The following is a 22,262-nucleotide window of genomic DNA, read 5'->3' on the forward strand; positions in this document are numbered from 1 at the left end:
TCCCTGTCTCACTGTCTCACATGGGGCTCACAGTCTTAGTGTCCGTTTTACAGATGAGGTAACTGAGGCCTAGAGAAGTGAAGTGACTTGCCAAGAAGCAGCGTGGCTCAGTGGATAAGAGCACGAGTTTTGGAGTCAGAGGTCATGGGTTCAAATCCCGGCTCCGCCACTTGTCACCTGTGTGACTTTGGGCAAGTCACTTCACTTCTCTGGGCCTCAGTTACCTCATCTGGAAAATGGGGATGAAGACTGTGAGCCCCACATGGGACAACCTGATCACCTTGTATCTATCCCAGTGCTTAGAACAGTGCTTTGCACATAGTAAGCGCTTAATAAATGCCATCATCATTATTATTATTATTATTATTATTATGAGTCACGCAGCAAAGTGGCAGAGCTGAGATTAGAACCCAGGTGATTCACTGAAGCCCCTCTGCCAATGGTCCTACTTGCCCCAACCTGTACTTCCCAAGCGCTTAGTACAGTGCTCTGCACACAGTAAGCACTCAATAAATACGATTGAATGAATGAATGAATGAATGTCCCAGGGCCAAGGAAGCTTTATTAAGTAAAGGAAAGCCCAAGGGTGGGGTGGCATCCTGTGGGCCCACCATCCCGACTTGCCCTGTTGGGTCTCTCATCGCCCACAAAGCTGCAGTCTCATCCGCGCAGGATCAGTAGTCTCCAACCAGTCAGTCCATCAGTCGATTGTATTTAATAGTACGTAATAATAATGGTATTTGTTAAGCGCTTACCGTGTGCCAGGCACTGTTCTAGGTGCTGGGAAAGATACAAGATAGTCGGGTTGGACACAGTCCCTGTCCCACATAGGGCTCACAGTTTCAATCCCCATTTTACAGATGAGGGAACTGAGGCCCAGAGAAGTGAAGTGACTTGCCCAAGGTCATGCATTCCTTCAATCGTATTTATTGAGCACTTACTGTGTGCAGAACACTGTACTAAGCGTTTACACGGGAGACAATAATTCTGTTTATTTATATGGATGCTGTTGATGCCTGTCTACTTGTTTTGTTTTGTTTTCTCTCTCCCCCCTTCTAGACTGTGAGCCCGTTGTTGAGTAGGGATTGTCTCTGTCTGTTGCCGAATTGTACTTTCCAAGCACTTAGTACAGTACTGTGCACACAGTAAACGCTCAATAAATACAATTGAATGAATGAATGAATGCACAGCAGACAATAATTCTACTTATTTACACTGATGCTATTGATACCTGTCCACTTGTTTTGGTTTTTTTGTCTGTCTCTCCCCTTTTATAATAATAATAATAATAATAATAATAATAATAGCATTTATTAAGCGCTTACTATGTGCAAAGCACTGTTCTAAGCGCTGGGGAGGTTACAAGGTGATCAGGTTGTCCCACAGAGGGCTCACACTCTTAATCCTCATTTTACAGGTGAGGTAACTGAGGCACAGAGAAGTTAAAAGTGACTTGCCCAAAGTCACCCAGCTGACAATTGACGGAGCCTGGATTTGAACCCATGAACTCTGACTCCAAAGCCCGGACTCCTTCCACTGAGCCACACTGCTTCCCTGCAGTGCTTTCTTTTTAGGCTGTAAGCCCGTTGTTGGGTAGGGATTGTCACTGTCTGTTGCCGAATTGTACTTTCCAAGCACTTAGTCCAGTGCTCTGCGCACAGTAAGCGCTCAATAAATATGATTGAATGAATGAATGAAGTGGCGGAGCTGGGATTGGAACCCATGACCACCTGACGACCAGGCCCACGCTCTATCTACAGGCCATGCTGAGCGCTCGCTGTGTGCTAAACACTGGGGAGAGGACACTATGACTGCATCAGATACATTCCCTGCCCCCAGTGAGTTTACAGTCTAGACGGGGAAACAGACCGTAACATGGGGCTGGCAGCGGCGATGAATTAAGGGAGCAAGTCAGGGTGATGCAGAAGGGAGTGGGAGAAGAGGAAAGGAGGGCTTGGTGAGAGAAGGCCTCTTGGACGAGATGGGCCTTCAATCAGGCTCTGAAGGGGGGGGAGAGTGATTGTCAATCAATCAATCAATCGTATTTATTGAGCACTTACTGTGTGCAGAGCACTGTACTAAGCACTTGGGAAGTACAAGTTGGCAACATATAGAGATGGTCCCTACCCAACAGTGGGCTCACGGGCTAGAAGGGGGAGGATATGAAGAGGGAGGATGTTCGAGGCCAGAGGCAGGAGGTGGGCGAGATAGATGAGATCGAGGTACGGTGAGAGGCTTGGCATTAGAGGAGCAAATCAATCAATCAATCAATCGGATTTATTGAGCGCTTACTGTGTGCAGAGGACTGGACTAAGCGCTTGGGAAGTACAAGTTGGCAACATATAGAGACAGTCCCTACCCAACGGGGGGCTCACAGTCTGAAACGGGGAGACAGAGAGCAAAACCAAACATACTAACAAAATAATCAATCAATCAATCAATCGTATTTGTTGAGCGCTTACTGTGTGCAGAGCACTGTACTAAGCACTTGGGAAGTACAAGTTGGCAACATATAGAGACGTCCCTACCCAACACTCACAGTCTAAAAGGGGGAGACAGAGAGCAAAACCAAACATACTAGCAAAATAAAATCAATAGACTAGATATGTACAAGTAAAATAGAGTAATAAATATGTACAAACATATATACATATATACAGGTGCTGTGGGGAAGGGAAGGAGGTAAGGCGGGGGGGATGGAGAGGGGGACGAGGGGGAGAGGAAGGAAGGGGCTCAGTCTGGGAAGGCCTCCTGGAGGAGGTGAGCTCTCAGTAGGGCCTTGAAGGGAGGAAGAGAGCTAGCTTGGCGGGTGGGCAGAGGGAGGGCATTCCAGGCCCGGGGGAGGACATGGGCCGGGGGTCGATGGCGGGACAGGCGAGAACGAGGTACGGTGAGGAGCATTAGCGGCAGAGGAGCGGAGGGTGCGGGCTGGGCTGGAGAAGGAGAGAAGGGAGGTGAGGGAGGAGGGGGCGAGGGGATGGAGAACCCTGAAGCCCAGGGTGAGGAGTTTCTGCCTGAGCTGATGCCATTAAAACCCTCCTCCAGTTCATCCAAACTAGGTATAACGGGATGGCGATGGTGTCTCTCCCGTTGAGATTACAGACGAGCCTCGATCCTGAGGCTTCAGGGATAAGAGCCTCCACTGGTTAGAGTGACAGTGGGTAATGTGGCACGAGAAGCAGCGTGGCTCAGTGGAAAGAGCCCAGGCTTGGGAGTCAGAGGTCGTGGGTTCTAATTCCGACTCCACCACTTGTCAGCTGGGTGACTTTGGGCTTCTATGTTTGTACATATTTATTACTCTATTTATTTATTTATTTATTTTACTTGTACATATCTATTCTATTTTATTTTGTTAGTATGTTTGGTTTTGTTCTCTGTCTCCCCCTTTTAGACTGTGAGCCCAATGTTGGGTAGGGACTGTCTCTATATGTTGCCAATTTGTACTTCCCAAGCGCTTAGTACAGTGCTCTGCACATAGTAAGCGCTCAATAAATATGATTGATTGATTGATTCTAGACTGTGAGCCCACTGTTGGGTAGGGACCATCTCTATATGTTGCCAACTTGGACTTCCCAAGTGCTTAGTACAGTGCTCTGCACACAGTAAGCGCTCAATAAATACAATTGAATGAATGAATGAAAGTGTGACTTCTGTATGCCTCAGTTCCCTCATCTGTAAAATGGGGATGAAGATTGTGAGCCCCACATGGGGCAAGCTGATGACCTTGTATCTACCCCAGAGCTTAGAAAAGTGATTGGCACATAGTAAGTGCTTGACAAATACCACTATTATTATTATTGTTTGTACTTGCTCATCCCTGCCAGTTGTGTTCCTGCTACTTTTTTTGTCTTATAGCACTTGTTAAGCACTTACTAAGCGCTGGGGTAGATATAAGATAATCAGGATGGACTCATTCCATGTCCCCCATGGGGCTCACAGCCTTCATCCCCATTTTACAGATCAGGGAACTGAGGCATACAGAAGTGAAGTGAGAGAGCCCGGGCTTGGGAGTCAGAGGTCATGGATTCTAATCCCGGCTCTGCCACTTGTCCTCTGTGTGACCTTGGGCAAGTCACTTCTCTGGGCTTCATCTGGAAAATGGGGATGAAGACGGTGAGCCCCCCGTGAGACAACCTGATCACCTTGTAACCTCCCCGGCGGTTAGAACAGTGCTTGGCACAGAGTAAGCGCTTAATAAATGGCATTATGATTATGATTATTGTGATGGAGAAACAGCGTGGCTCTGTGGAAAGAGCCCGGGCTTTGGAATCAAGGGTCAAGGGTTCGAATCCCGGCTCTGCCACTTGTCAGCTGTGTGACTTTGGGCAAGTCACTTCACTTCTCTGGGCCTCAGTTCCGTCATCTGTGAAGTGGGGATTAAGCCTGTGAGCCCCCTGTGGGACAACCTGATCTCCTTGTAGAACAGTGCTCTGCACATAGTAAGCGCTTAACAAATGACATCATTATTATTATTGTAACCTCCCCAGCGTTTAGAACAGTGCTTTGCACATAGTAAGCGCTTAATAAATGCCATTATTGTATGATGATGATGATGATGATTACCCCAGGACGTCGAACAGATGATGCAGCAGGGAATCCTCCTGCCCCTCCACGTGGGCCAGGGCACTGGACAGAGCCAAGTCAGAGTCAAGGGGGAAGGAGTCCGGGAGAGGAGGAGTCAGGAATGGGGCAAAGTCAGGAATGGGGCGCGGAATCCGTGGAGGGACGGAGTCAGGCAGGGCAGTGTGCCTCAGTGGAAAGAGCCCGGGCTTGGGAGTCAGAGGTCACGGGTTCAAATCCCACCTCCACCAACTGTCAGCTGGGTGACTTTGGGAGAGTCACTTCACTTTCATTCATTCAGTCGCATTTATTGAGCGCTTACTGTGTGCAGAGCACCGGACTAAGCGCTTGGGAAGTCCAAGTTGGCAACATCTAGAGACGGTCCCTACCCAACAGCAGGCTCACAGTCTAGAAGGGGGAAACGGACAACAAAACATATTAACAAAATAAAATAAATAGAATAAATGTTCATTTAGTCATTCAATCGTATTTATTGAGCGCTTACTGTGTGCAGAGCACTGGACTAAGCGCTTGGGAAGTACAAGTTGGCAACATAGAGAGACGGAATAATAATAATAATAATAATAATAGTGGTATTTGTTAAGCGCTTACTATGTGCAAGGCACCGTTCTAAGTGCTGGGGGAGGTTGAAGCAGCGTGGCTCAGTGGAAAGAGCCCGGGCTTTGGAGTCAGAGGTCAGGGGTTCAAATGCCGGCTCCGCCACTTGTCAGCTGTGTGACTTTGGGCAAGTCACTTCACTTCTCTGGGCCTCAGTGACCTCATTTGTAAAATGGAGATTAAGACTGTGAGCCCCACGTGGGACCACCTGATCACCTTGTAACCTCCCCAGTGCTTAGAACGGTGCTTGGCACGGAGTAAGTGCTTAATAGAGAAGGGAGCGTGGCTCAGTGGAAAGAGCCCGGGCTTTGGAGTCAGAGGTCGTGGGTTCAAATCCAGACTCTGTTCCCTCCGCCAAGCTAGCTTTCTTCCTCCCTTCATGGTCCTACTGAGAGCTCACCTCCTCCAGGAGGCCTTCCCACATTGAGCCCCCTCCTTCCTCTCCCCCTCCTCCCCCTCTCCTTCCCCCCCGCCTTACCTCCTTCCCCACCCCACAGCACCTGTATATATGTATATATGGTTGTACATATTTATTACTCTAATTATTTTTCTTGTACATATCTATTCTATTTATTTTATTTTGTTAATATGTTTGGTTTGGTTCTCTGTCTCCCCTTCTAGACTGTGAGCCCACTGTTGGGTAGGGACCGTCTCTAGATGTTGCCAACTTGGGCTTCCCAAGCGCTTAGTCCAGTGCTCTGCACACAATAAATACGATTGAATGAATGAATGAATGAATGGTCAGCCGTGTGACTTTGGGCAAGTCACTTCGCTTCTCTGGGCCTCAGTTCCCCCAGCTGAGAAATGGGGATTAAGACTGTGAGCCCCATGTGGGACAAACTGATCACCTTGTATCCCCCCCCCCCCAGCGCTTAGAACAGTGCTTTGCACATAGTAAGCGCTTAATAAATGCCATCATCATCATTATTATTATTAATAAATGTCATTATTATTATTATTATAGTCAGGGGGCGGGGAGAGGGGAGGGGCGGAGTCCTGGCGAGGGGCGGGTCCTGCCCCGAGATCCCCGAGATCCCCGAGATCCCCGAGCCCCGAGCCGGGCCGCAGCGGGGAGGAGGAGGAGGAGGAGGGAGGAAGGAGGGAGGAAGGAGGGAGGGAGGGAGGAGGGAGGGAGGAGGAGGAGGAGGCCGGAGCCGCCGTCAATGGGCCGGGGGGCCGCGGAGCCGCCGGAGCCTGCCCCGCTCCGCCCCCGCTCCGGCTCCCCTCCGCCCCCGCACAGCCATGGGCAACGCCGTGCACAGGACCCCTCCCGCAGGTAACCCCCGCCAACCCCCCCACACACCCCCCACACCCCTGGACCCACCGACCCCCAGACCCCCACATCCCCAGACCCACCGACCCCCACATCCCCACATCCCCCAATCCCCCGACCCACCGACCCCCAGACCCCCACATCCCCAGACCCCCACACCCCCAGACCCACCGACCCCCAGACCCCCACATCCCCGGACCCCCGGCTCGCCAGACCCCACATCCCCAGACCCCCCGACTCCCCACCCCCCCCTCACCCCCCATATCCCCAGACCCCTACATCCCCAGACCCCCTGATCCCCCGACCCCCAGATCCTCACATCCCCAGACTCCTCCATCCCCCAATCCCCCGACCCACCGACCCCCAGACCCCCACATCCCCAGACCCTCACATCCCCAGACCCCTCTATCCCCCAATCCCCCGAACCACCGACCCCCAGACCCCCACATCTCCAGACCCTCACATTCCCAGACCCCTCCATCCCCCGATCCCCCGACCCACCGACCCCCAGACCCTCACATCCCCAGACTCCTCCATCCCCCAATCCCCAGACCCCCACATCCCCAGACCCCTCCATCCCCCGATCCCCCGAACCAACGGCCCCTAGACCCTCACATCCCCAGACCCCCACATCCCCAGACCCTCACATCCCCAGACCCCTCCATCCCCCAATCCCCAGACCCCCACATCCCCAGACCCCTACATTCCCCGATCCCCCGAACCAACGGCCCCCAGACCCTCACATCCCCGGACCCCCACATCCCCCGGTCCCCCGACCCACCACCCCCAGACCCTCACATCCCCAGACCCCCACATCCCCAGATCCCCAGACCCCCCGACCCACCGACCCCCACATCCCCAGACCCCCACACCCCCGATCCCCCAACCCACCGACCCCCCAGACCCCCACATCCCCAGACCCCCCAACCTCCACATCCCCAGACCCCCACATCCCCAGACCCCCACATCCCCAGACCCACCGACCCCCCAGACCCCCACATCCCCACATCCCCAGACCCCCATATCCCCCGACCCCCCGACCCCTCGACCCCCTCAACCCCAGACGCCCGGACCCCTCGACCCCCAGGCCCCCCGCATCCCCGACACGGCCTCGGGGGCCAGGGGCTCGCGGACCCCAACAATCACCATCATTATCATCATCATCATGGTATTCCTTTCACTCTCACTATGTGCCAAGCGCTGTTCTAACCGATGGGGTAGATACAAGATATTAATGTTGATGATACAAGGTCATAATAATAATAATAATGGTATTTGTTCAGGGCTCACTATATGCCAAGCACTGTTCTAACCAATGGGGTACGTACAAGGTCATAATAATAATAATGGTGGTATTTATTCAGCGCTCACTATGTGCCAAGCACTGTTCTAACCAATGGGGTACGTACGAGATACTAATGTTGATGGCACAAGGTCATAATCATAATAATAATGATGGTATTTGTTCAGCACTTACTATGTGCCAAGCGCTGTTCTAACCAATGGGTATATACAAGATAATAAATGTTGATGGTACAAGGTCATAATAATAATAATGATGGTATTTGTTCAGCACTTACTATGTGCCAAGCACTGTTCTAACCAATGGGGTACGTACGAGATAATAATGTTGATGGTACAAGGTCATAATCATAATAATAATGTTGGTATTTCTTCAGTACTTACTATGTGCCAAGCGCTGTTCTAACCGATGGGGTAGATACAAGATAATAAATGTTGATGGTACAAGGTCATAATAATAATAATGATGGTATTTGTTCAGCACTTACTATGTGCCAAGCGCTGTTCTAACCGATGGGGTAGATACAAGATAATAGTATTGATGATTCAAGGTCATAATAATAATAAAATGATGGTATTTGTTCAGAGCTTACTATGTGCCAAACACTGTTCTAACGGATGGGGAACATACAAGATCATCATCATCATCATCATAATGATGATGGTATTTGTTCAGCGCTCACTAAATGCCAAGTGCTCTTCTAACCTATGGGATACATACAAGGTCATAGTAATAATAATAATAATAATAGTAATGATGGTATTTGTTCAGCACTTACCATATGCCAAGCGCTGTTCTAATCGCAGGGGTAGATACAAAATAATAATGTTGATGATGATGGTATTCGTTGAGCGCTTACTGTGTGCCAAGCGCTGTTCTAAGCACCGGGGTAGATACAAGGTAATAATAATCGTAATGATGATGATGGTGTTTCTTAAGCACTTGCTATGTGCCAAGCGCTGTCCTAAGCGCCAGGGTAGACACAAGGCAATGATAATGATAATAATAATGATGGTATTTGTTGAGCCTTTACCATGTGCCAAGCACTGTTCTAAGCACCAGGGTAGATACAAGGTAATAATAATGATAATAATGATGATGGTGTTTCTTGAGCGCTTGCTATGTGCCAAGCGCTGTTCTAATCACAGGGGTAGATACAAAATAATAATGTTGATGATGATGGTATTCATTGAGCGCTTACTGTGTGCCAAGCGCTGTTCTAAGCACCGGGGTAGATACAAGGTAATAATAATGGTAATAATGAAGATGGTGTTTCTTAAGCACTTGCTATGTGCCAAGTGCTGTCCTAAGCGCCGGGGTAGACACAAGGTAATGATAATGATAATAATAATGATGGTATTTGTTGAGCCTTTACCATGTGCCAAGCACTGTTCTAAGCACCAGGGTAGATACAAGGTGATAATAATGATAATAATGCGATGGTGTTTCTTGAGCGCTTGCTATTTGCCAAGCACTGTTCTAAACTCTGGGGTAAATACAAGGTAATAATAATAATGGTGACTGTATTTTGTTGAGCGCTCACTATGTGACAAGCGCTGTTCTAAGAGCCAGGGTAGATACAAGGTAATAATAATGATAATAATAACGAAGTTGTGTCTTAAGCACTTGCTATGTGCCAAGGGGTGTTCTAAGCGCCAGGATAGATGCAAGGTAATAATAATGACAATAATGATGATGGTATCTGTTGAGAGCTTACTATGTGCCAAGCGCTGTTCTAAGTGCCAGAGTAGAAACAAGGTAATAATAATAATGATGACAGCATTTTGTTGAGCGATTACTATGTGCCAAGTGCTGTTCTAAGAGCCAGGGTAGATACAAGGTAATAATAATGATAATAATAATGAAGGTGTGTCTTAAGCACTTGCTATGTGCCAAGGGCTGTTCTAAGTGCCGGGATAGATCCAAGGTAATAATAATGACAATAATGATGATGGTATCTGTTGAGAGCTTACTATGTGCCAAGCGCTGTTCTAAGTGCCAGAGTAGAAACAAGGTAATAATAATAATGATGACGGTATTTTGTTGAGCGCTCACTATGTGCCAAGTGCTGTTCTAAGCGCTGGGGTAGATAGATACAAGGTAGTAATAATGAGAATAATCATGATGGTATTAAGCGCTTGCTAAGTGCCAAGAGCTGTTCTAAGTGCTGGGGTAGATACAAGGTAGTAATAATGAGAATAATCATGATGGTATTAAGCGCTTGCTAAGTGCCAAGAGCTGTTCTAAGTGCTGGGGTAGATACAAGGTAGTAATAATGAGAATAATAATGATGGTATTTCTTAAGCGCTTGCTAAGTGCCAAGCGTGGTTATAACTGAAAGGGTAGATACAAGGTAATAATAATGATAATAATAATGATGGTATTTCTTGAGCGTTTGCTATGTGCCAAGCGCTGTTCTGGGTGCCGGAGTGGATACAAGGTCATCAGGTTGGCCCACGGGGGGCTTACAGTCTTCATCCCCATTTTACAGATGAGGTAAGTGAGGCCCAGAGAAGTGAAGTGGCTTGCCCAAGGTCACACAACAGACAAGTGGCGGCGGCGGGATTAGAACCCACGACCTCTGACTCCCAAGACTGTGGTCCTGCCACTAGGCCATGCTGCTTCTCTGCCATGCTGCAGAATCCGTCGCCCGCACATTGGAGGCTGGGGTTCATTCATTGAGCGCTTACCGTTGGGTAGGGTAGGGACTGTCTCTATATGTTGCCAACTTGTACTTCCCAAGCGCTTAGTACAGTGCTCTGCACACAGTAAGCGCTCAATAAATACGATTGATTGATTGACTGATTGATTACCGTTTGCAGAGTGCTGTCCTAAGCGCTTAGGAAAGTACAGTACAGCAATAAAGAGAGACAATCCCCACTCACAAGGAGCTCACAGCCTAGAGGCGGGGAGAAAGACATCAAATATTCATTCGTTCAATTCATTCAGTCGTATTTATAGAGCGCTTACTGTTTGCAGAGCACTGTCCTAAGCGTTTGGGAAACTACATTCAGCGATAAAGAGAGACAATCCCTGCCCACAATGAGCTCACAGTCTAGAAGCGGGAGAAAGACATCAAATATTCATTCGTTCAATTCATTCAGTCGTATTTATTGAGCTCTTACGGTGCGCAGAGCACTGTCCTAAGCACTTGGGAAACTACATTCAGCGATAAAGAGAGACAATCCCTGCCCACAGTGAGCTCACAGTCTAGAGGCGGGAGAAAGACATCAAATATTCATTCGTTCAATTCATTCAGTCATATTTATTGAGCTCTTACGGTGTGCAGAGCACTGTCCTAAGCACTTGGGAAACTACATTCAGCGATAAAGAGAGACAATCCCTGCCCACAATGAGCTCACAGTCTAGAGGCAGGAGAAAGACATCAAATATTCATTCATTCAATTCATTCAGTCGCATTTATTGAGCTCTTACGGTGTGCAGAGCACTGTCCTAAGCGCTTGGGAAATGACAATACAGCGATAAAGAGAGAATCCCTGCCTACAGTGAACTCACAGTCTAGAGCGGGGGTGGGGGGAGACAGACATCAATACAAGTAACAGACATCATTATTCATTTGTTTAATTCATTCAATCGTATTTATTGAGCACTTACTGTGTGCACAGCACTGTCCTAAGCGCTTGGGAAACTACAATACAGTGATAAAGAGAGACAATCCCTGCCCACAGTGAGCTCACAGTCTAGAGCAGGGGTAGGGGGGCGGGGGGAGACAGACATCAATACAAGTAACAGACATCGTTATTCATTTGTTCAATTCATTCAATCGTATTTATTGAGCACTTACTGTGTGCAGAGCACTGTCCTAAGCACTTGGGAGAGTACAGAGAGTCTTTTAGACTGTGAGCCCACTGTTGGGTAGGGACTGTCCCTATATGTTGCCAGCTTGTACTTCCCAAGTGCTTAGGACAGTGCTCTGCACACAGTAAGCACTCAATAAATACGATTGATTGATTGATTGATTGATTACAGTACAGCGATAAAGAGTGGCAGCCCGTGCCCACAACGAGCTCACAGTCTAGAGGTGGGGAGACAGACATCAATACAAATAAGCAGACATCGATATAAATAAATGAAATGACAGATATATACAAAAGTGCTGTGGGGCGGGGATGGGGGGGGGGAAGAACAAAGAGAGCAAGTCAGGGCGAGGTGGAAGGGATGGGGAGATGGGGAAAAGTGGGGCTTAGTCTGGGAAGGCCTCCTGGGGGAGATGAGCCTTCAGAAAGGCTTTGAAGGTGGGAGAGCCCACTGTTGGGTCGGGACCGTCTCTATGGGTTGCCAACTTGTACTTCCCAAGCGCTTAGTACAGTGCTCTGCACGCAGTAAGCGCTCAATAAATTCGATTGATTGATTGACTGATTTGGAGTCAGAGGTCCTGGGTTCAAATCCCAGCTCTGCAAGCGCTCAATAAATTCGATTGATTGATTGACTGATTTGGAGTCAGAGGTCCTGGGTTCAAATCCCAGCTCTGCAAGCGCTCAATAAATTCGACTGATTGCTTGATTGATTTGGAGTCAGAGGTCCTGGGTTCAAATCCCAGCTCTGCCAATTGTCAGCTGTGTGACCTTGGGCAAGTCACTTAGCTTCTCTGGGCCTCAGTTACCTCATCTGTAAAATGCGGATTAAGACTGTGAGCCCCATGCGGGACAATCTGATCACCTTGCATCCTCCCCAGCGCTTAGAACAGTGCTTTGCACATAGTAAGCGCTTAACAAATGCCATCATTATTAGTACAGTGCTCTGCACACAGTAAGCGCTCAATAAATACGATGGAATGAATGAATTTATTTGTACTGATATCTGTCTCCCCCACCAGCCCCAGCAGACTTTGAGTCTAGATTGCTATTCTTTATTGTTGTAGTTTCCCACCCAAGCGCTTAGTGCAGTGCTCTGCGCACAGTAAGTGCTTAATAAATACGGTTGAATGAATCAATGAATGAACCGATTCTCAGAGCTGAAATGTCAGTGTCAATTGGACGGACCTTAAGGAGTCCAGGCCTTCCGATTTAGGTGGGCTAGTCCTAAAATTCAGGGCCTGTCTCAACTTCCACTTGAGGGACTTCGTGGCGAGTGTGTGCCCCCAAAACCTAAAAACAAGCAGTTGACTGAGTTGTGCACACGTTTCAACTGATGGGAGGGGTCCAGTAGAAAAAAGAGATGTCAAGCGCTTAGAACAGTGCTCTGCTCACAGTAAGCGCTCAATAAATACAATTGAATGAATGTACTGAGTGCCTGTTGTGTGCAGAGCGATTCACCCCGTTCCTCCTTTGTGTAGAGCACTAAACTGGACACCTCCTGTAGTAATAATTAATAATTATTATGGTACTTGTTAAGCACTTACTACGTACCAAAAACTGTTCTAAACACTGGGGTAGATACAAGTTAATCAGGTCGGACACAGTCCCTGTCCCACACGGGGCGCACGCTTTTATCCCCATTTTACAGATCAGGTACCCGAAGCCCAGAGAAGTGAAACAACTTGCCCAAGGTCATATAGCAGACACGTGGAGGAGGCAGGATTAGAACACAGGTCCTTCTGACTCCCAGGGCGTTGCTTTTATCCGCTCAGCCAAGCTGCTTCTCTAATAGTAGTCATATTTACTACACAACCACCGTGCGCAAAGCATTGGAAAAGAGAAAGACAAATGAGATAAGAAAAACTTGGGGTTCAGGGACCATATCTGAACCCCAGTCTAAGAATAAAGGGGTGGGGAAGGGAACCAGGGACAGGTACAGAGCCACTTAAATTAACAAAATGAGTGTGAGTGCGTGTCTGTCCCTTTGGCTGGGACACTGGGGAGGACCTGAGGCAGAATCCAAGTTTGTGCTTCATTACAGTTATCTGGATCAATCAGACAAAAACAAAAATCTGTCTTTGCCTGATTTTCTAGCTAATGGCAAGTGGGTGCTATTTTGCCTGAATCGTCCAGATAAGCTGTCTACCCTGCCTGAATTTATTGGATATTTGTGAACCTTTCACTTCATTTTGTATCGGGTATAGACATATCCTCATATCAAAGTCTTTTCAGACCCTGCTTATTTCCCCACCGCCCCCCAGATAAAAGTAGTTGAAGTTAGAAAACCCCAATCACTTCAGCACCCCTGCGCCCAGTTCGAAAACCATGCTGGCTTTTCATGAATTTTTTTTTTCTGCCAATTGGCCAGACAGGCCAGTGATATTCTAGTGAGAATCTTTCCAGCCGTCATGAGGACAGAGAACATATGATGCCTGTCACATGAGACATCATTGCCCTTCGTCTCATACAGATGGACAGAACGCCCATCTTTTTTGAGTTCCTGTGGCACTTTTTCCCATTCCCGGATTATGCACAGATTATCCACAGATTCGTACAGTTTCTGGCAATAATAATAATAATTTTGGTATTTGTTAAGCGCTTACTATGTGCAAAGCACTGTTCTAAGCACTGGGGAGGATACAAAGTGATCAGGTATCACTTTGTTCAGTGCTCTGCACAAAGGAGGAACCGGGTGAATCGCTCTGCACACAACAGACACTCAGTACATTCGTTCAACTGTATTTATTGAGCGCTTACTGTGAGCAGAGCATTGTTCTAAGCCATGTGGGGCTCACAATCTTAATCCCCATTTTACAGATGACACTCAGTAAATTCATTCAATTGTATTTATTGAGCGCTTAATGAGCGGAGCATTGTTCTAAGGCATTTGGGGCTCACAATCTTAATCCCCATTTTACAGATGAGGTAACTGAGGCACAGAGAAGTGAAGTGACTTGCCCAAAGTCACACAGCTGACAAGCGGCAGAGCGGGGATTTGAACCCATGACCTCTGACTCCTTCCACCGAGCCACGCTGCTTCAAGTTCAGAGAGGCAAGTTCAGGCCTCTGGGGTTTCTACGCCTCCACGAGATTGCCATCTGAGCCGGTGGCCTCCCTGGCTAAAGCCTTCATTTCTTCTGATTTGGGTGGTGGAAGTGTGAGCTGGTTAATTATGAGAAACCCAAGATCATTTCGGGCGGGATCCAAGACTATTGGCGGACAATTAAGACCATTGAAGTGTTCAGCTCACCTGTCTGCTGCAGCAAGATCAGTCAACAGTTATGACTGAGCATTTAGGATGGGATAATTATTCATAATAACAATGATAATTCTGGTATTTGCTAAGCGCTTGCTATGTACTAAGCACTCAGTCGCCTTGCTCCCTCCTACCTCACCTAGCTGCTCTCCCACTACAACCCAGCCGGCACATTTTACTCCTCTAATGCTAACCTTCTCACTGTACCTCGCTTTCGTCTATCACACTGCCGACCTCTTGCCCACATCCTGCTTCTGGCCTGGAACGCCCATCCCTCTTCATATCCGAGAGGCAATTACTCTCCCTCCCTTCAAAGTCTTACTGTAGGCCCATCTCTCCAATCAGTCTTCCCTAAGCCGTCTTTTCCCTTTATTCCACTCCCTTCTGAGTTGCCCTGACTTGCTCCCTTTATTCATCCCCCTCCCATCCCCTCAGCACTTACAGTGCCAGCGCTTAGAACAGTGCTTTGCCCATAGTAAGTGCTTAATAAATGCCATTATTATTATTATTATTACATACATATCCATAATGTATCTCTTTATAATGATAGCATTTATTAAGCAGGTACTATGTGCAAAACACTGTTCTAAGCGCTGGGCATATTAATGTCTGTCTCCGCCTCTCACCTGTCAGCTCGCTGTGGGCTGGGAATGTGTCCATTAATTGTTGTACTCTCCCAAATGCCCCGCATGCAGTAGAGAAGTAGCGTGGATCAGTGGAAAGAGCCCGGGCTTTGGAGTCAGAGGTCATGGGTTCGAATCCCGGCTCCGCCACATGTCTGCTGTGTGACCTTGGGCAAGCCACTTAACTTCTCTGAGCCTCAGTTCCCTCATCTGTAAAATGGGGATTAAGACTGTGAGCCCCACGTGGGACAACTTGATCACCTTGTATCCACCCCCAGCGCTTAGAACAGTGCTCTGCACATAGTGCTTAACAAATGCCATTATTATTATTATTATTATTATTATAGTAGTAAGCACTCAAAAATTATGATTCGCTGATTTATGTAGATGCAAGGTAATCTGGTCAGACACTGTCCCCGTCCCACAGCCTAAATTGGAACAGGTATTTAATCCCCATTTTGCTGTGGCACAAAGAAGTTAAGTGACTTGTCCACGGTCTCCCTGCCAGCGAGCGGCGGACCTGGAATTAGAACTCATGTTTTCCGATTCCCAGGCTCACGTTCTTTCTGCAAGGTGACACCGCTTCCATGTTTATGGCAGCAGTGCTCTATGCTTGCCGCCAATGAAGCTTGGTGTCTGGACAAAGCCAAGAACGCTGGCAGACGTATCGTTTGTGGCATCCTTGATTTCTGACCATGCGGGCTCAAGATCTGAGCTGTTGGAATGACAAACTGAGTCAGTCCAGAACGCAGCCCATTCCGTTGACTAGCTCTTGTGTGTGGCAGGCAGCCAAGATCTGCACAATGGTCGTCTTCGCGGGTGGTTTGAGATGATGGCACCATGATGACATCAGCTCGGTTTTCAGTCTTCTGGCCGCAAGATGGTGGTCTTCCCAAGCGCTTTGTACTTCCCAAGCGCTTAGTACAGTGCTCTGCACATAGTAAGCGCTCAATAAATACGATTGATTGATTGATTGAGTGATTGGTCAGACAGCGTAGATGTTTCTCTTGTGGACCACGAGGCCTGGACATCCGGCCCATTGCGTTGCCATACAAAGACATCATCTACCGGATGCCAGAGATGGGAGCGTGAGGACATCCGTGCGGTTTTATGTTTCACTGCCAGCTGGAACGCGGAGTTGAGATAACCGGTTAATTGCTTGCCCACATATTAAGCAGAGCTACCTCCCTACCTAAGATAATAATAATAATAATAATAATAATGGAATTGTTAAGTGCTTACTATGTGCGAAGCACTGTTCTAGGCACTGGGTGGAAACAGGTGATCAGGTTGTCTCACTTGGGGCTCACAGTCTTAATCCCCATTTCACAGATGAGGCAACTGAGGCCCAGAGAAGTTAAGTGACTTTCCCAAAGTCACACAGCTGACACATGGCAGAGCCAGGATCAGAACCCATGACCTCTGGCTCCCAAGTCTGTGCTCTTTTGGGACAGGCCTCGAAACTGCCACCAACTCTTGCATAAAAGTCGCCCAGATGAGAAGCATCGTGGCTTCGTGAAAAGAGCACGGACCTGGGTTCTAGTCTCAGATCCACCACTTGTCAGCTTTGTGACCTCGGGCAAGTCACTTCCCTTCTCTGTGCCTCAGTGACCCCACCTGTGAAATGGGGATTAAGACTTTGAGCCCCATGTAGGACAGGGACTCTGTCCAACCCGATTAAGCTTGTATCCACCGCAGTGCTTATAATACAGTTAATGGCATGTAGTAAGTGCTTAACAAATATCATAAAAAAAGAGAAATTTGTCTTTTCCCCAAGACCACCTGAAAGGTATGGTCTTGGACTTCATAGAAGAGCTCCTTATTGCCAGACTCTCCTGATCACTCTAACAGGACGTGGTCTGGACGCACACCACAGTGATGACCGAATGGGCTCAGCCACTATGCTTGGCAGTCATCTTCAGAGTTTCTGCAGACCCTGTCCACCTCCCGAAATGGTGGGTCTTCCCAATGGATGGCACGGCCCCAGCAGGCAGCCCCCCAACCCCCAACTTCTAGTGTGGTATATCCCCCAGATCTACACATGGCTGCAAAAGGGAATCGGGCAGATGATGTGACCAGAGAGGTGGCCGGGGGGTGAGGGAGGGCAGTTGACGAATGCCTCGGGAAGGAGGTACCTTTTTAGGAGGATTGAAGGGGAAGGGGAACCCGGATTGGTGGATTTGAAAGGGGAAGGAGATCCTTGGAGGAGAAAGGCAGGCGTGATGAATGATGAATGATTCAGCGATGAGATTGTTGGAGCGAGACAATTAGAAGGTTTGCTTGGGCAGTGTAAAGAGTGTGCAGTGGAATGTAGGAGAAATCAGCTAGAATCAGCTTGAAGCCGTTGGTTAGGAGTTTCTGTTTGGTGTAGAGAGCATCGGCGAGCCACTGGAGGTTCTGGAGGGAGGGCAGTGATGCGGCCAACCAAGCGTTCTAGCTTGGTCATTCCCACCGGTTTCCTTCCAGTCTTTGAGGAGAACTGAGTCTCTCTGGCAACATCGCAGGCCACAGATAAGACTTGGTTTGCCTTGTCAAACTGACTTTAGAAAGTTGACAGAGATGCTGCTCGATTACACTAAGGATGCCGATGTGGAGCTTTAAGAAGTTGAGAATGTAAGAACTGAAGAAACATCTTGCGGTTGTCAGTGGCGCCGGGATGTTTGGAGCAGCCAGGTGATGATTGGCCTCCTGCATGTTCATCCTCCCAGTTAGGGCGATGGGCCCGCCAACAAGCTAAAATTTCTTTCCACGTCCCTAGCTTTCCCTCTAGTAACCCATTGTAGACCATTCATCTGTGGATTTAACCAAGCCTCTTCTGAACTTGCCGATATTTTCAGCTGCACAGCTTCCTGTGGGGGTGAATGCCATCTGCTTACCACCCACTGGGAGAAGAAGTGCTTCCTTTTTGCATTTGTGGCTGTCCTGCCAACAGAGCTGCAGTCTTTATGCTCACTGTGGGCAGGGGACACACCTACCAACTCTCTTCTATTGTAGTCTCCTGATTAAATGCAATTGATTGATTGATTGTTTGATCCTGGAAGAAATCACCACCTCCCCCCCCCCCCCCCCGTTTTTTTTAATGGTATTTGTTAAGCACTTACTATGTGCCAGGCACTCTTCTAAGCTCTGGGGAGATACAGGATAATCAGGTTGGACACAGTCCATGTCTCGCATGGGGCTCGCTGTCTAATCCCCATTGTACAGGTGAGGTAACTGAGGCGCAGGGAAGTGAAGTGACTTGCCCAAGGTCACAAATCCAGGTGGCAGAGCCGGGATTAGAACCTAGGTCTGTCCACTAAGCCATGCTGCTTCTAGTTCCAACCACTTAGTAGGGGGTGGAGAGAATGGGGAGTCACACAGCATATACCCCTACTCTCTGCCACATCATAGCTCTCTTACTTATCACATCTAGACACTGTCCACCTGCTCCATCCTCCATTTAAAGTGACCCCAGAGGACCAAAAGAGGCCTGTTTAGGCTGGTCCCAGAGTTGACATCCTAGCTGGTGACCTTGGGCAAGTCACTCCACTTCTCTCGGCCTCGGTTACCTCATCTGTAAACTGGGGATATGGACCGTTTTGATTATGTCGCACCTACCCAACATTTAGTATAGTGCCTGGCACATAGTAAGTGGTTAACAAATACCACCCCCCACCTCCCCTTGCTCTCCCTAGAGAGCTGTCAGGGATGTGGCTTTTTTTTCCTTTAGCTGTGTCTACATGGGCCAACCAATCAATCATTACTATTTCTTGAGAGTGTATTGTGTGCAGAGCACTCTACTAAGCACTTGGAGAATACAGTCAAGTTAGTAGACAGCATCCCCTCCCTCAAAGGCAGCGGGATAGACAGGTACTAGAATAATAATTCAGATAGGATGAGGAGGGAAAAGAGGATATGTATACATGTTAGTGCTTAGGTAAATAGAGTATGTAAAATATGTGCCTAAGTGCAGAGGGAGATTGCGAATGGCCGACGCTAATGTGACGCTGAAGTGGCAGCGGGGGTGAGAAAACCTGGGGAGAATTAGAAATCGGCAGGGAGAAGGCCTGCAGGAAGAGATGGGGTTTCCCAAGGGCCACTGGTAAACAGAGCAGAGAGTACAGTGGGAAGTACTGCTCCAGTTTGATAGTTCAGTCCCCTGACGTAGCCCAGTCCAACCAAGTAGATGACCTCTAAAGGAAGGTAAGAGAGACACCCGGGGTTGCCCTTCCTCCTCCTCCCTCCCCATCTTCCTCCCTCCCCTCCTCTCCCACCTTCCCTTCCTCCATTACCACTCCTCCCTATCCTCCTGCTCCTCCTCCTTATTTTATGGTATCTGTTAAGTGTTCACTATGTGCCAGACACTCTTCTAAGCCCTGGGGTAGATACAAGGTAATCAGGTTGGACACAATCCACATCCCACCTGGGGCTCATGGTCTTAATCACCATTTTACAGATGAGGCAACTGAGGCACCGGGAAGTTCAGTAACTTGCCCAAGGTCACACAATGTTCTCCCCCACCCTCCCCTCTCTTCCCACCCCCTCTCCCTCCCTCCCCTCCTCCCCAAACTCCAGGGCCTTATTCTTCTTCCTGCAAATTATCACAGCCCCAGAGTCCCTCCTTCCCTCCCTTGTTGGCCTTACGGTTGTCCTCCCCTGCTAAACCCCCCAGAGTCCTTCTCCCTGAAAATGCTCTCCCATATTTCCCACTGCTGGCAAGGAGGGGCTGAGTCCCTACCTACCCCCACCCCAGGAACTGGCTGAGCCGTTTTCCTTCACCTAGCCAAGCCTGCCTTTCCCTTGGCCAGGGGTGGCTGGTCACCAGCTGGCTAGCGGAAGGTGATTAGGGATGGCTGTCTTTTCAGATGTCTCTCAGATTGGCAGTGGGGGAATTCCTTTCTTTTCACTCAGGGAGTCCAGAGTCACAATGTCCAGCCGGGCAGAAGCAAGCAGCTAAGTGCAGAAGGAAACAGCACCAGTTGGCGGTTGCCCGGAGACTGGTGGGTGACTTAAACCAGAATTCCTCCAGGAAGGCTCTCCCTTTGGCCCCGGAGATTTAGAAGGTGGGACTGAAAAGCAACTGGGATAGAGACCGATGGAGGAGGAAGAATTTGTTTGGAGAGAGGAAGAGGGAATGGGTTTTGGGCATCTCACAACCTGAACTACTTCCTTTTATGCTCTGGAACAGACTTTGCCCATCTTACTGTGCCATCTCAGAAATGTATCTTCCTCCCGGGGCCCCTGCAGGAGCCCTTTGGCTCTCTTCCCTCGAGAGAATTTGGGGTGCAGCTGGGGATGTGGAGCAATTGGCTCAGTGGAAAGAGCCTGGGCTTTGGAGTCAAAGGTCATGGGTTCAAATTCCAGCTCTGCCAACTGTCAGCTGTGTGAGTTTGGGCCAGTCACTTGACTTCTCTGTGCCTCAGTTACCTCATCTGTAAAATGGGGATTAAGACTATGAGCTCCACGTGGGACAACCTGATCACCTTGTATCCCCCCAGTGCTTAGAACAGTGCTTTGCACATAGCAAGCACTTAACAAATACCATCATTATTATTATTATTTGCACATAGTAAGCACTTAACAAATACCATCATTATTATTGTTATTATTATCAGCCAAGCATGATGGAGAAAGTGCCCCGCTAGATTCACCCATTGTCCTGCTGTCCTTTCAAACCCCCAGGACCTCGAGATAAAGCCAGACTGAAATTAGGGTCAGCCCCTGGGGCTCCCCAAGGCCACAGGAAGCAGCATGGCGTAATGGAAAGAGCACTGGCCCGGGAGCCAAAGGACCTGAGTTCTAATTCTGGCTCTGCCACTTCATTCATTCATTCAATCAATCATATTTATTGAGTGCTTGCTGTGTACAGAGCACTGTACTAAGCACTTGGGAGAGTGAAATTCAACAATAGACACATTCCATGCCTATGACGAGCTTACTTGTCTGCTCTGTGACCTTGGGCAAGTCCTTTAAATTCTCCGTGCTTTAGTTTCCTCATCTGTAAAATGGGGATTATAGTCCTACTCCCTCCTGCCTAGACTCTGAGCCTCATGAAGGATAGGGACTGGGTCCAACCTAATTAATTATCTTGCTTCTACCCCACAGCTTAGTACTATGTGCTTGTCACATAGTAAGCACTTAGCAAATATCATAAAAAGGTATCCTCAGCTCCTCAGCAGTCAGGGCTTGTCTAAAGAAGCCCTGAAGACTACTTGTGGAGTCCCCTGGGGGTATTCATGAACCAGAACTCTGGAGTCTAAGTGGAGCCAAGGAAAGACGGGATAAACATCCCCCCTTTCCCCTGGGCTCCTTTGGTCCCAGAAGGGCTGGCCTAGCCCAAAATAGCCCCCTGAGATGTTTATGAAGCAAACCCCCTGAGTCTTTCTGAGCCCCTAATCCTGATTCCAGGCTGCTCTGAGCTCTCCTGGTATCTAGGCCTGCAGAGTGCAGAGGAAAGAGAAGACCAAGACATCACGGCAGGGTGCTTACTATGTGCCAGGCTCTGTACTAAATACTGAGGTAGATTCAAGCTAATCAGGTTGGACACGGTCCCGTGTGGGACTCACAGTCTTAATCCCCATTTTACAGATGAGGTGATTGAGGCACAGAGAAGTGAAGTGACTTGCCCAAGGTCACGAGGGAGACAAGTGGCAGAGCTGGGATTAGAACCCAGGTCCTTCTGACTCTGAGGCCCATTCTCTATCCACTAGGCCGCAGTGCTTCTGGCCCAAGGTAGGAGACCCATCCTAGCCCTCATTTCTGTGTCCTCTCCATCGCTCCAGATTTAGAATCGGGACCCTGCTGTCGATAAAGTGATAAGGGCAGCCAAGCA

The 22,262-nt window shown here is 48.5% G+C and overlaps 1 protein-coding gene across 1 annotated transcript in view; it reads left to right on the top strand.

Annotated features, from left to right (window-relative positions):
• Positions 1–6,406: 6,406 nt before the first annotated feature.
• NEURL1B (neuralized E3 ubiquitin protein ligase 1B) overlaps positions 6,407–22,262 on the top strand; it is a 47,430-nt gene continuing 31,574 nt past the window's right edge. Inside the window, exon 1 of the mRNA XM_038740599.1 lies at positions 6,407–6,454. Coding sequence (XP_038596527.1) covers positions 6,421–6,454 — 34 coding nt within the window. The 5' untranslated portion in view covers positions 6,407–6,420. The remainder of the gene's footprint in view (positions 6,455–22,262) is intronic.

The sequence above is a fragment of the Tachyglossus aculeatus genome, chromosome X1 (assembly GCF_015852505.1).
Source record: "Tachyglossus aculeatus isolate mTacAcu1 chromosome X1, mTacAcu1.pri, whole genome shotgun sequence".
Classification (NCBI taxonomy): Eukaryota; Metazoa; Chordata; class Mammalia; order Monotremata; family Tachyglossidae; genus Tachyglossus; species Tachyglossus aculeatus.